Source organism: Diabrotica virgifera, chromosome 5, assembly GCF_917563875.1.
Source record: "Diabrotica virgifera virgifera chromosome 5, PGI_DIABVI_V3a".
Taxonomy (NCBI): Eukaryota; Metazoa; Arthropoda; class Insecta; order Coleoptera; family Chrysomelidae; genus Diabrotica; species Diabrotica virgifera.
Window position 1 is genome coordinate 217,289,933 of NC_065447.1, and position 14,537 is coordinate 217,304,469.

General features: G+C 34.2%; 1 protein-coding gene across 1 annotated transcript in view; it reads right to left on the reverse strand.

Annotated features, from left to right (window-relative positions):
• LOC126884634 (kinase suppressor of Ras 2) overlaps positions 1 to 14,537 on the reverse strand; it is a 76,816-nt gene that overhangs the window by 54,958 nt on the left and 7,321 nt on the right. The window contains exon 3 of the mRNA XM_050650693.1: positions 8,282 to 8,578. Coding sequence (XP_050506650.1) covers positions 8,282 to 8,578 — 297 coding nt within the window. The remainder of the gene's footprint in view (positions 1 to 8,281; positions 8,579 to 14,537) is intronic.

Sequence of the window (14,537 nt, forward strand, 5' to 3'; positions counted from 1 at the left end):
AGGTGTGCCGCAAAATTTGATTATACTCACTATCATTATAGAGATTATTTACTCAAGTGTGTCGTGGCTGAACCAATTTTTAAGTTATTGTGCATCAAGCTAAAAAATGGTTGGAAACCGCTGATCTATGCTTTATTTCACAAACTTGTTGATGTGAGGTATAAATCACAAGGGACTGTCAAATAATACCCCCAAATTTCTTATTTGTCACTCTTGAGAGAAGACTTGTGTTAATGGGATAGTCAAAAACAACATTATTTTTATATTTGCTAAAGGAAATAATAAAAACACTAATCTTAATTCAACTGGAGAGCATTAGAAAGAGACCAAATAGGGAAATCAGGTCTTTTTGAATCCTTAGACAGTCAGATACGTTTAAAACTTTGATAGCCTACCGTCATCAACAAATAACAAAAAACGTCAAACCTTTATTAAGTACCTCAGAAATCTCCTTAATAAACAGAAGAGCACCCACATGTGAACCCTTTATCAAAACAAACTCAACTGTTTCATCAAGATAACTACTTAACCAATACATCGTAATTTAAAGATAAGCAAAGAATGGATTACTAAGTCAAAGGCATTCGAGAAATCGATATAAGTGGAGTCCACTTGGTACCCATCCTTGAAAGCCCTAATAATTGATATGGATGGCTATCATTACGGTTATTATGTATGATTGGTCCCCTCTTCTTCAAGCACATCATGTGATGCTCTCCAGTCAGAAGGATAATATCTATTATATCAGCTATGTATACGCATATTATTTAAATAACATATTTTAAATATTTTATTGTGTATAAAAGAAATTACTGAGTCTAGAAAAATACTTTCCCCTTTTATGCTAAAAATTTCGTAGTTTCAGCTATGTGTTTAAAATGTATGTCAAATATAGACATAAAAAATTTATTTCAAAATAATATAATCGTTTCTTGGAGGCTCTAAACATTTGGAAAATATTTTGCAAAGACTTCATGCATTTACACTTATACATACCACAAGTAATTTCGAACATAATATGAATTCAAAACCTTTCACAACTTACCTAGATTTAAAGAAGAAAAGAGTTTACTTTAAAAATATTTCTTGTGCCCTGAGAACTCACGTATTTTTGATATAAGTTGTTTTATGAAGGAATACAGTTCGGAACTAAAGGTTCGAGTATGAACAAAACAAAAAACAAAAAAAAAAAGAAAGAAAATAAATTGCGCGTCAGAGAAAACGGATCACCCACAAAATTTAAGAAATTTTTGTTTTTTTTTATTTTTTTTATTTATATCAAATTAAATATATCTAGAGTGCTATGTATTAAGAGTATAAGTCAAAAATAAAAAATATTTATTAGGACTTTTCAAAGTCTTTTTTACCACTCATGAAATAACTATTACGACTAAATATCAAAATGGTGACGAAATATGATTAATAGATTAGTAATTTACCTTCTACTTTGGTAATACCTTATTAATTATATAATTCAAAATAAAGAAGAATCCCGAAAAATATTTTTTATGACTTTTACTCTTAGTACATAGCACGTTAGATATTGTGTATTGAGTCGGTTACTTTTGTAATCATTTTTACTAATGATAATGTCGACATTATCATTAGCAAAAAACGGAAAACAAGGAAAAATTTGAGAAAAGAGTAAATGTATTGAAAATTTCGATGTACCATTACAGTTACAGTTATTGGGACCGTGCAAGTTCGACAAGAGCGACACCTAGTGTCATAGCTCAGCAACATTTGTAGCACTAATTATATTGGACAATTATATTAGTCCTGGTTACTGAGTAATTGTCAAAATCATAGCCCAAAAAAGAATAAGAAGAAAAAATAAGATTGAGGATAAGTAAACTGTATGTAGTAAATAAAACTAATTATTAAAATGCAGTATTACAAGTAAAATACAATTAATTAAATTCACTTCAATAATTGTATCACATAAGTAAAAACCGGGCTAGTGCCAAAAATCGAAAAAATATTTTTAGTGCTTAAAAGTGGTATATGTGCCAAGCCCGATGCTGTATAAAGTGGGCTAACTTCACAACTACTCAGAAAGTTGTTCTAAAGAACGCCACAAGATCGTGTACGTGTTAAGTGACAGGCATCTTAAAGTAAAACCCGGGCGTTTCCACAAAACTAACATTTTGGCACTTAGCCCGGTTTTTACTTATGTGTTACAATTGCATATCATATTTCATTTATTTATATATTTCATTTCATTCACTATGACAGTAGGTATGAAATATGTCAATATGACAATTTCAATTGACAATATGAATTATTTAAGAAAGTTACAAGATTTCTCCGCTACTCGCGCACGATCGTTTCTCGTATCCCCTTCAAGTACTCACACAGCGAATAGCAATAATTGAATTACAATCAAGAAAAGGCAAGTACCCTAGTTTCAATAATGTACGAGGTCTGGCTATTAAATAACGAGACTGCTTATGAAAAAGAGTTTTATTTTAAAAATTATTCTACAATCGAATGCTCTCCTTCAATATATTCCCATTCCCTCGCCAAGCACCGTTCCATTCGTTTTTTCCATTGGTCAAAGCAATGCGGAAGTCTTCTTTTGTTCGAGCTTTTAGGAGCTCCGCCGTTTTTCGCTTCACCTCTTCCATCGACTCGAACCGGATTCCTTTAAAGGCAGACTTGATCTTCGGAAACAGGAAAAAGTCACAGGGTGCTACATCAGGCGAGTACGGCGGGTGTTGGAGCACTGGAATGCCTCTAGCGGCTAAATAACGCTTCACAGAGAGCGCGTTATGGGCAGGTGCGTTGTCCTGGTGCAAGATCCACGACTTGTTTTTCCACAACTCCGGCCGTTTCTTACGAATTCGCTCTCGCAGCGTTGCCAAAACGTTCAAATAGTAAGTTTGGTTTAAGCGCTGGTTTCCTCGAAAGCGGCACCGACAAACTGCGACCGTAGAACTGCGATGCATTACGTCAGATTACGGTGAAAATGCAAGGTTCTTCACTGCGGCAATGGAATGTGCAAACTCAGCAAGCGGTGGCTTCCAACGCATCCTTGGAAACCACCGCTATTATTTTGCATTGTAGTTTTTTATGACGTCATTCACCGCGGTGTTATGGTCGCAGTTTGTCGGCACCGCTTTCGAGGAAACCAGCGCTTTACAGTTTGACCCTCTGGAACCCATTCAGTCATCACGATGCCGTTAATGTCGAAAAAAACGATTAGCATCGCTTTAAATTTTGATTTAGACATCCTTGTTTTTTTTATTCTTGGCGATGCAGGAGTTTTCCAGTGCATGGATTGTCGCTTAGTTTCAACATCGTGTTTGAATATCCAGATTTCATCGCAAGTGATGATGTTTTCCATTAATTCAGGCTCTTCATGTAACCTCTCAAGAAAATCTGAGCAGATCTGTTGACGGACGAGCTTTTGGTCAGGGGTCAAATTTCGCACAGACTTTCTTCATGTTCAATTCGTCATGTAAAATTTTTCTGACAGTTTCTTTATCGACGTTTACAGTCTCAGCAATCATCCGAATGCTCATACGACGATCTCCGCGCACAATTTCATTTATTTTGGTCACTGTTTGCGGAGCTGAAACAGAGACAGGTCGACCTGGACGTTGGTCATCTTCGGCGCTCTCTCGGCCTTCATAAAACCGTTTATACCATTCGAAAACACTCGCACGAGATAGAGAATTCTCAACATAGGCCTCTTTCAACAAATTATAGCACTCAGTCGGAGTTTTTTTTTAATTTAACGAGAAATTTCACATTAATCCGTTGCTCATGTTTTTCGTCACACATTGTTATCGGCACGAGAAAAAAACACGTTCCATTCAAACCTCTACAGAAAAAATACTACTACAGCGACAAAAACGTGTTTTTGTACTGGAAGACTAGACACTTCCAGCTATCCAATGCTGCATTCGTTTCCCACTCTTCCCCTCTAGGACGCCTTCTGCGCGCGCAGTCTCGTTATTTAATAGCCAGACCTCGTATGTTGCCACTACGGTTCTGGATACCACTCGTCATTCTATTTAGCACAGAACTGATCACGTTTTGGATGTCCTTTTGGGAAAAATTGTCCATCCCTTAATGAGAACATTTTGAAGCTCTTCACATGTTGTTGGAGTAGGTATTGGGCGTCTTACATGCCTTTTAAGAGGGCTCCATATTTGCTCAAAAGGACTAAGGTCTGGACTTTGAGCAGGCCAGTCAATTTTTGGAATACAAACATCTTCACGATACTGTTTTACAATCCCTGCTGTGTGCTCTCGCATTATCTTGCATTAGCAGAAACCGAATACCAATAAACCCAGCATATGGAATCACATGATGTTGTAGGATCTCTGTTTTGAATCAGTGTGGTATTAATGTGCCCTCTCAATCACGACGAGATCCGTGTGTGCCTCAAAAGAAATCCCTACCCAAAACATTGCTGAGCCACCACCAAAAGTAACTCAGTGTGATCAAGTGCAGGCAGCATAACATTCTCAAGCACTTCTGTGGACCTTATTTCGACCATATTTACCATAAATTGATATTCTACACTAATCCGTAACCAATACTTTTTCACAATCAACTATTGTTCAACTGACATGTTCACGGGCAAATGTAAGTCTGCATCTTTTGTGAGCAACAGTAAGTAATGGCTCCGTTGCTGTATTGCAAGCTATCAAATCCTGTTCTGTTAACCTTTATCGAACAGTAGAAACTTTGACTGGTCCTTGGACTTGCTGAATATGGATTTGGAGCATGTTAGCAATTTGCGTCTGGTTTTGCAATGCAGCAATGGTGAGAACGTGATCTTCTGATTGTTATCTTCCTTTTTGCACCAGTGCGGGTCACCGTTGAAGAGATCCGGTCTCAAGAAATCGTTGGTAAGTTATTATGTAAATACTCGTTTATTCTGTAAATAAGAGGGATTTTGAAACTAGGAGGCAGTTGTGAATTTGAATAGGTACGTCGGTGTACTTTGATATGTATCGGGCGCGGTATATTTTTGAATTTGTAATTATGTAGATAAATTATTAGATTTAGTGTAATAAATAAATTAGATATCGTAGTTTGTAAAATAAAGGATATAAATTCAGTGTCTTTCATTTGTTTAGAAGTAAGTATTAAAAATAAATAAAGTCAACTAAAACTAAACATTAGTGCCTAAAAGATCATAGAAAAATCAGTTTTGTAGCATTATTCTCTTTGAAGGGTCGGTCTAGCTTCTCAGTACACGCGATAATTCATTTAATTTAATCAACATAAAACAAAGTAAAACAAAATAGATAATATAGATAATAGATATATAATAATATAGATAATAGAAATAGACGGCAAAATTGTAGAACAAGTAATGAAATTCAATTACCTAGGAGTAGAGATCACTAGTGACAGGTATATAAGAACAGTGACCACAAGGCAAGTAGCAAAAGTAAGTGGTTGTCTCCGAGAAACCATATGGAGAAACAAATATCTGACCACGGAATGCAAAATAAAAGTATACAAAACAAGAGTAAGACCAATCTTAGCATATAGGTCTGGATCCCGCGTATGAAAAAAAAGTTGATTAATAGCAAGCTGAAAATTTGTTAATAGCTTAAGGGTGTCTAGTCGGACAAACTTTGATATATGGGAACACTGGAACAGGGGCAGTTTTAATTGTGGAACAGGTTAAAAATTTGGAACGGTCGCACCACGAAAACGGCACATTTATTTTGTCCGACAGAACAGACTTAAACTCTTCGAACAGAGATTAAACTCTCATGCAAAAATCAGACTGCTATTTATCACCAAATGGGCGTTTTAATGAGTGGAACATGTAGAATATGTCAAATGACAGGAATTATGACAGGTGATAAATAGCAGTCTGATTTTTGCATGAGAGTTTAATCTCTGTTCGGAGAGCTTAAGTCTGTTCTGTCGGGCAAAATAAATGTGCCGTTTTCGTGGTGTGACCGTTCCAAATTTTTAACCTGTTCCAGAATTAAAACTGCCCCTGTTCCAGTGTTCCCATATATCAAAGTTTATCCGACTAGACACCCTTAAGCTATTAACAAATTTTCAGCTTGCTATTAACTTTTTTTTCATACGCGGGATCCAGACCTAATATGCAGCGGAGACAAGGACGAGACAAGAAAGACGAAACAACAAATCAACAATATCGAAATGAAAGTATTAAGATTAATAGCGGGCATAAGAGACAGACAAAGCAACAGAAGGATACGCGAACAATGCAAAATTCAAAACATTAACAGATGGATAAAAACAAGAAAAAAAAACTGGAACGAACATGTAAACCAAATGGGACGAGATAGATTAGTGAACATCTGTAAAAACAACAAGCCGTATAGCAGAAGACCCGTTGGAAGGCCGTCGAAAAGGTGGAAAGACAATGTACAGAATTGAACAACATTTGAACAATGATACAACAATTGAAACAGAATAAGAGGCAGACAAACAGGAGTAATCCTAGTCGCACGAAGAAGAAGATATATAACATATAATAATAGAAATAGAAATACATATTATTGTGTATCAATTTGGCAATCAAAGATAGAATAAAAATTTAATTTTTTTAATATAACGCGGGCACATAAATTTGATACACCCTGTATATTGATTTGTAAATATTTATTAGAAGTTAGCTTTCACGCAAGGTGGTTTCTCCTTAATGAATTTTTCCATGAAGAATATTAAAAACATTTGTAAATAAAAGTGAAGTGAAAGTTATTTAGGATTATTATTTTAAACCGATTGTTTATTACGGGAAAGGTAGAAGCCATAGGTAATTAGTTCTTAGAAAATTAAGGTAAAGAAAGTTTGGAATTTTAATCTCTTTTTGTTTAACCCCGAGTAAATTTTGTAGAATTTCCCGAAAGTAATTATTATGATGGTAGGAATATTTTTGAAAGTATGAGTGGGTATTTCGAATGAAAAAAAGAAGGGGGAAGAAGAAATGTCTCTGATTGGTTTGGCAATTTGGAATGGGGAGAGAGAATTTTGAATGTTCAGACAGTTTGGGTCTCAGGAGATTATTGTGTTACCGGCATCCGAAAGGAGCAGTCAAAAGTTTTCGTGAGTAGTTCAGAAGCAAGTACTAGTGTTTTGTTTTGATAGTGAGAGTAGCTGAAAAGTGGAACGAGAGACAAATCAAATCGAGAAGAAATACCTCTTTGATTCTGTAAAGTCCAAGAGAGTAAGTTACAAGAATTATCATTATTAAAATTATTTGTGACACCAAGTAAAAAAGATACTTGGGTCTCAGGAGATTATTGTTGAGAGAAAGAGAGGAGAGAGTTTTGAAGTTTATTGAACGAGTATTGGCAAAAAAGAGGCCTGGCTTGTGTTTTTGGAGAAAGAGTTGCTGGTATCCTGCTGAATTGTTTGCTGAGAACGGAGAGGGCTTTGCTTGGTAGCCTAACATAATCAACAAGGAGGAGCTGTTTGGGTCAAGAGGAGACATCATTGTGTGTGAATCGAAAAGGTCAGTCAATAACCTATGTGATAGATTTTTTTATAATCAGAACTTAATTTTTTTACGTAAAAGCATATGAATTTAAGATTCCAACATTTCAAAAATTTAATAGGAAGTATAAGTAATTTTGCGAATACCAAATTTCTTTGTTTAGCTGGGTTTATTAATGGTATCAAGAACAAAGCGATAAATATTTGTTTGAATTAGATAAATTTATATGGTAAAAGTTTGTTTTGGACAGTTATGCCCACAGAATTTAATTGATAAATTTATAGAGCATTGCTTTTGATAATAAAGGTATTTGTATGTGTTTATTTATGATTTTTCTATTTATTTCCTTTTCCTATTTTATCCCGATAGGGATCAACTAAGAGATACTGAAACCACGAGAAAGGATAAGTATAACCTAAGAGAATTTAATTAAAATTTTTTTGACAAAAGGCACCCTGAGATTTTTTCTTAATATTTTTATGTATGATTTGCGTTAATTAAATAATTAATATAAAAGTAATAGAAAGCAGATCATAACAATATATATAAAAATATAAAGTTTTCTAAATTTTGTGAGTGGCCACTTTTACTTTGACACGCAATCTAGAAAGATAAAAATTAATTAATTTCATAAAATCAAGAGGTATGTTTCATAAAATCAAGAGATAAAATTGATACTAGAATTGCCTATGTATAGGTACATATGTTTTCTGGTTAAACGAATGACTTAGTCACTTCTTGTACCACAGATATTTTCTTAGTATTTCTTGTTTTTTTAATAGTAATTTGATTCTTTGAATACCAATTGAACAACAAATATATCATGCACATGCATACCTTTTCCCCTCCCTTGACCAGGAGGAGTTAAAGGAGGTCCAAGCACATTACACTGAGCATTCAAGGTGTCAATACTAGACACTGAAGATGAAGGTGGAATAATCGCACCTCCCCTATTGTTATTGTTGTTGTTTAGACCGATGCTCTCTTCACAAGGAACGGATGTTCGAGCTGCCCTCGAGCGTCCTGGCCTTGGCGACAAACCAGTCTTGACTTGATGGTGATGGTCTGGTACCCATGAGTCCCAGTGGAGATCAAATGTATCGTTGCAATCCTTCTCGCCTCTTTTAAGTTTACCTGCAGAAGGAAAAATATATAGTTTAGGTAATGATAACACGAACACACATTTTTTCATGAAAAAGTTTTTCAAGTTTAATAGGTGCCCTAAAGTAAATGGGGTTGATCATAAATTTGTGCTTTATCTTTATCTGCATATCTTTCAGCACGTCAGGTTTTCAGGGAAAAGTGTTTGAAATTTTTCCAGAAACTGACAAAAATACTGGAAAAATATTTATTTAAATTATACAGGGTGATTGATTAGTGGGGTAAAGCTCAATAGATCCGCTATAGTAATAGATAGCAATAAAAGTTAATAACAAAAATTGTAGCCAACTTTGATCTTCGCGTTACAAAATTAGTTAGAATGCTACAGGGTGTTCGATAACACAGTGGCAGACCAAACTTATGTTTTTTTAAATAGAACACCCTATATTTTATTTTACATTCAGAATCCTGCTATCTTCTCCATCACAAAAATATAAAGAATATATTATAGAATAGAATAGAATAGAAATATGCTTTATGGTCATAAAAAATTGTACAATTTTATCGACAAAGCTTACAAAAAGTCAAGAAAACAAAACAATAACAATTCAATTTACTAAAATTACATAAATCGTCAGTATAAATTAAAAAATAATAATAATGAAGTTAAACAGTTAATCAATTGCAAAATTTAAAAATTTAAATAAATTGCATAGTCTACCTAGTAATTAAGTTTAAAAGTTAAGCTTATATGAAAATCGTATTAAGTTGAACTCCCTGTATTAATAAAAATAAGCACAATACCAATGGTTTTTTAATGCCATATTTTTTTAATTATGGTCAAAATTTTCAAAAATTATTGACATTGCTAATTGTCTTCATATCAAATACAGGGTGAGTCAAAACGCAAGTACATTATTTTCTCAGTAATTTTAAATGGAACACCCTGTATTTTATATCACTATTGAAAAGTACCATTGCCGTACTTTAATTTTTATATAACATTCCCTATATCCAAATTTATCAGCTTTCGAGATATTTTCATTTTTGAGAGGAAATTCTTTTAGGTGTCTAAATTTTCAAAATTTTAAGTAAGCCATGACTGAATTGATAATTGACGATTACTGATTATCAATCCGGTAATCAATGTAACAATGTAGCAAATAAAGAAAGAAAATTAATTTATTAGTAATACATTTTACAAAAAAAAAAAGTTTAAAAGTTAAGCTTATATGAAAATCGTATTAAGTTGAACTCCCTGTATTAATAAAAATAAGCACAATAGCAATGGTTTTTTAATGCCATATTTTTTTATTTATGGTCAAAAGTTTCAAAAATTATTGGCATTGCTAATTTTCTTTATATCAAATACAGGGTGAGTCAAAACGCAAGTACATTATTTTCTCAGTAATTTTAAATGGAACACCCTGTATTTTATATCACTATTGAAAAGTACCATTGCCGTACTTTAATTTTTATATAACATTCCCTATATCCAAATTTATCAGCTTTCGAGATATTTTCATTTTTGAGAGGAAATTCTTTTAGGTATCTAAATTTTTCAAAATTTTAAGTAAGGCATGACTGAATTGATAATTGACGATTACTGATTATCAATCCGGTAATCAATGTAACAATGTAGCAAATAAAGAAAGAAAAATATTTTATTAGTAATACATTTTACAAAAAAAAACACAACCACAACACTCAACATTTTTGAAACAATTAAAGACCACTTGTGTATGTAAATGTAACAAATAAAGAAAGAAAAATAATTTATTAGTAATAAATTTTAAAAACACACACACAAACACAAAATACAACAGTTTGTGGAGACAATTAAACACTACTTTTGTATAGTAAATATTTTGTATAATAAATTTTAAAAACACACACACAAACACAAAATACAACAGTTTGTGGAGACAATTAAACACTACTTTTGTATGTAAATGTAACAATGTAACAAATAAAGAACAAAAAATAATTTGTCAGTAATACATTTTGCAAAAAAACATGTTTGAAAAAATTTAAAGCTACTTTTAATAAAATATTTTTAATATTTAATTACATAGTTCAAAATTACCTCCAAACACATTTATGCACGCCTAAAAACGATCATTGAATGAGCTACTTACACTCCGAAGCATTTGTAAATTAATACATCGAAATAAACTTTGTATTCTATTTTTCATCTCATCCCTTATTATTGGTGGTATTTTATAATCTTCATTATTAAGGTAACCCCAAAAAAATCAGTCCAGTTTATTAAATTCTGGTGATCTGGGTGGCCACGCTACTGGTCCATTGAAAAATGAAAATATCTCGAAAACTAATATATTTAGACATAGGGAATGGTACTTTTCATTGGGACATTTAGACATAGGGAATGACATTGAAACGGTTGAAAAGTTTACATACCTGGGAGTAGAAATATATGCCGACGGATCAGAAGATGGAGAAATACGGAAGAGAATAACGCAGGCAAACAGAGCTTATTTTGCCCTCTCCCATATATTTCGGTCTAAAAGTGTCCACCGAAATACAAAGATGAGAATCTATAAAACCTTAATTCGGCCAATAACATGCTATGGCAGTGAAGCCTGGGTCCTGAAAGAAACAAGTAATTGGACTTCGTAAGTCCTAGGTTTTCTCCCAAAGTAATCGAAAGTAGAATTGGAAGTCGATATTTGAATTCTTCGTGTAACTTTGCGTGGATTGATATACAAATTTACTAATTTTTAGTCATTTTTACTAAACTGTTTACACAGAAATAACTCTAAAGATTCAAACCTTTCAATACGCTTCGATTTATGTGTTACATATTTATACTATTTCTGAGTCTATTGGGACCGTGCAAGTTCGGCAAAACGACACCTGGTTTCTACGCTCTGCAACTTTATTCGCACTTTTAATTATATTGGCCAATTATATTAGTCCTGGTTACTGGATAATTGTCAAGGCCGTAGTGCAAAAAAATAAGAAGAAGAAAAAATAAGATTCAGGTTATGTTATTAAAACGTAAACAATTGTATGTAGTAAATAAAATTAGTTATTAAAATGCAGTACTGCAAGCAAAATACAATTAATTTAATTTACCTTTATATAATAATGACATATAATATCAATATTGTAGAGCAACATATAATTTTTCTTCTTCAATGACAGTAGGTATGAAATGTACGTCAATTTGACAATTTCAATGGACAATATGAATTATTTAAGAAAGTTGCAATATTTCTCCGCTATTCGCGCACGATCGTTTCTCGTATCCCTTCCAAGTACTTGCACACCGCGAAGAATGGCATTTCCGGTTATAACTTTTTAAGCGGAAATTACGTGAAAACCAAAATTTTACATTTGTTCTCATCTTGCTAAGCCACGTTGAATAATATATCACTTATTCTCTTTCGGCGACTTTAAAATAATAAATACTTACGGTTGCAACTCTAAAACCGGACCTCCGACGTCAAATTTCTCCTCTTTAATAATACTATCCTTAGGTTAAAATCTTTCATTCGACACCCCATTTGTCATTCTATCTGTATTAATAACGGAGGAGTTGTCTTCGCGGATGGACAGACAGACGGACAGACAGCCTAGTTAAAATTTTTCATCTTTAGTACCATGCTTGAACTATAAGCCATCATTTGGCACCTCATTTGTCATTATACCTGCTATAATGACGGAGGATTTATACTCGCTGTCGGAGGGATCGACGGACAGACAGCCTAGGTCAAATTTTTCACCTTAAAATATTATTATTGGATTATAAGCTTTCATTTGACAACTCATTTGTCATTCTACCTGGTATAGTAGAGGAGTTATATTCGCGGTCGGACGGACCGACGGACAGACAGCCTAAGTCAAATTTCTCACTTTTAGTACCATCCTTGGATTATAAGCTTCCATTTGACACCTCATTTGTCATTCTACCTGGTATAATGACGGAGGAGCTATATTCGCGGTCGGACGGACCGACGGAGACAGCCTAAGTTAAATTTCTTACCTTTAGTACCATCCTTCGATTATAAGCTTTCGACATCTCATTTGTCATTCTACCTGGTATAATGACGGAGGAGTTATATTCGCGGTCGGACGGACCGACGGACAGACAGCCTAAGTCAAATTTCTCACCTTTAGTATCATCCTTGGATTATAAGCTTCTATTTGACACCTCATTTGTCATTCTACCTGGTATAATGACGGAGGAGCTATATTCGCGGTCGGACGGACCGACTGACAGACGGCCTAAGTCAAATTTCTCACCTTTAGTACCATCCTTGGAATATAAGCTTTCATTTGCCACCTCATTTGTCATTCTACCTGGTATAATGACGGAGGAGTTATATTCGCGGTCGGACGGACCGACGAACAGACAGCCTAAGTCAAATTTCTCACCTTTAGTACCATCCTTGGATTATAAGCTTCTATTTGACACCTCATTTGTCATTCTACCTGGTATAATGACGGAGGAGTTATATTCGCGGTCGGACAGACCGACGGACAGATAGTTTAGGTCAAATTTCTCACCTTTAGTACCATCCTTGGATTATCAGCTTTCATTTGACACCTCACTTGTCATTCTACCTAGTATAATGACGGAGGAGTTGTGATTACAGACAGACGGACGGACAGACGGACGTGGATAATACAAAGTTTTCACATTTTTTCAAAATTGGGTGAAAACAACATCCAAAAACAAACTCGACACATTCGAAAGGAAAGTACTTAGGAGAATACTAGGACCTGTGAGGGAAAACGGAATCTTCAGAAGTCGATACAACAACGAGTTTTATCAACTTTATAAGGAAACGCCCCTGTCAGACTTCATTAGAATACAAAGATTGCAGTGGGCCGGACATGTGATAAGAATGGGAGAGGATATGCTACCAAAACGAGCACTGAATGCTAGAATGCAAGGAAAGAGACCGGTTGGGAAGCCACGAAAGCGCTGGGAAGACACAGTAAACAGTGACGCACAAGCCCTTTTAGGAGTCTGTGTATGGAGAAGAGCAGCCACAGACAGGCAAGGGCGGAGGCAAAAAATAAAGGAGGCCAAGGCTCAATTTGGGCTGTAGTGCCGTAGAAGAAGAAGAAGAAGAATGGTACTTTTCAATAGTGATATAAAATACAGGGTGTTCTATTTAAAATTAGTGAGAAAATAATGTACTTGCGTTTTGACTCACCCTGTATTTGATATAAAGAAAATGAGCAATACCAATCATTTTTGAAAATTTTGACAATACACAAAAAATATGGCATCAATAAACCATTGCTGTTGTGCGTATTCTTATTTATACAGGTAGTCGAACTTGTTACGATTTTCATATAAAATTGGTTGTAACTTTGTAAATACCCTGTATAACATAACAAACCTTTATATTTTGGTGATGGAGAAGTTAACAGGATTTCGAATATAAAATAAAATATAGGGTGTTTAAAAAAACATAAGTTTGGTCTGCCGCTTTGTTATCGAACACCCTGTAACATGCTAACTAATTTTGTAATGTGAAGCTCAAAGTTTGCTACAATTCTTGTTATTAACTTTTATTGCTATCTATTACTATACCGGATCTATTGAGCTTTACCCCACTAATCAACCACCCTGTATATAAAATACTTACACTGCAAAATTTCATAAAAAAAACAATGGATTATAATCTACATTAGACAATCGTTAATTTTATTGAATAAAATCATTTGTTTGCTACAATTTCTTTGTAGTTGGGAGACGTGTTGTTTCCAAGTAAACCGTCTCTTCCTCAGCCTCCATTTTTGATCGATACCATCCCACTATTTTCTTCATCTTTACTCTCATTTTCAGTTGAATAAGGAAATAAATTGTGACGTACCGGACTGATTCAAAACAAGTTCGAAAATATCGTTAATGAGAAGCTGATAACCCATTTTTGCCCATCTTTCTCACACTGTGTCCACACCTCAACCTCGATTTCTAACATTTTTCATGACTTTCATAAACTCATTGGCG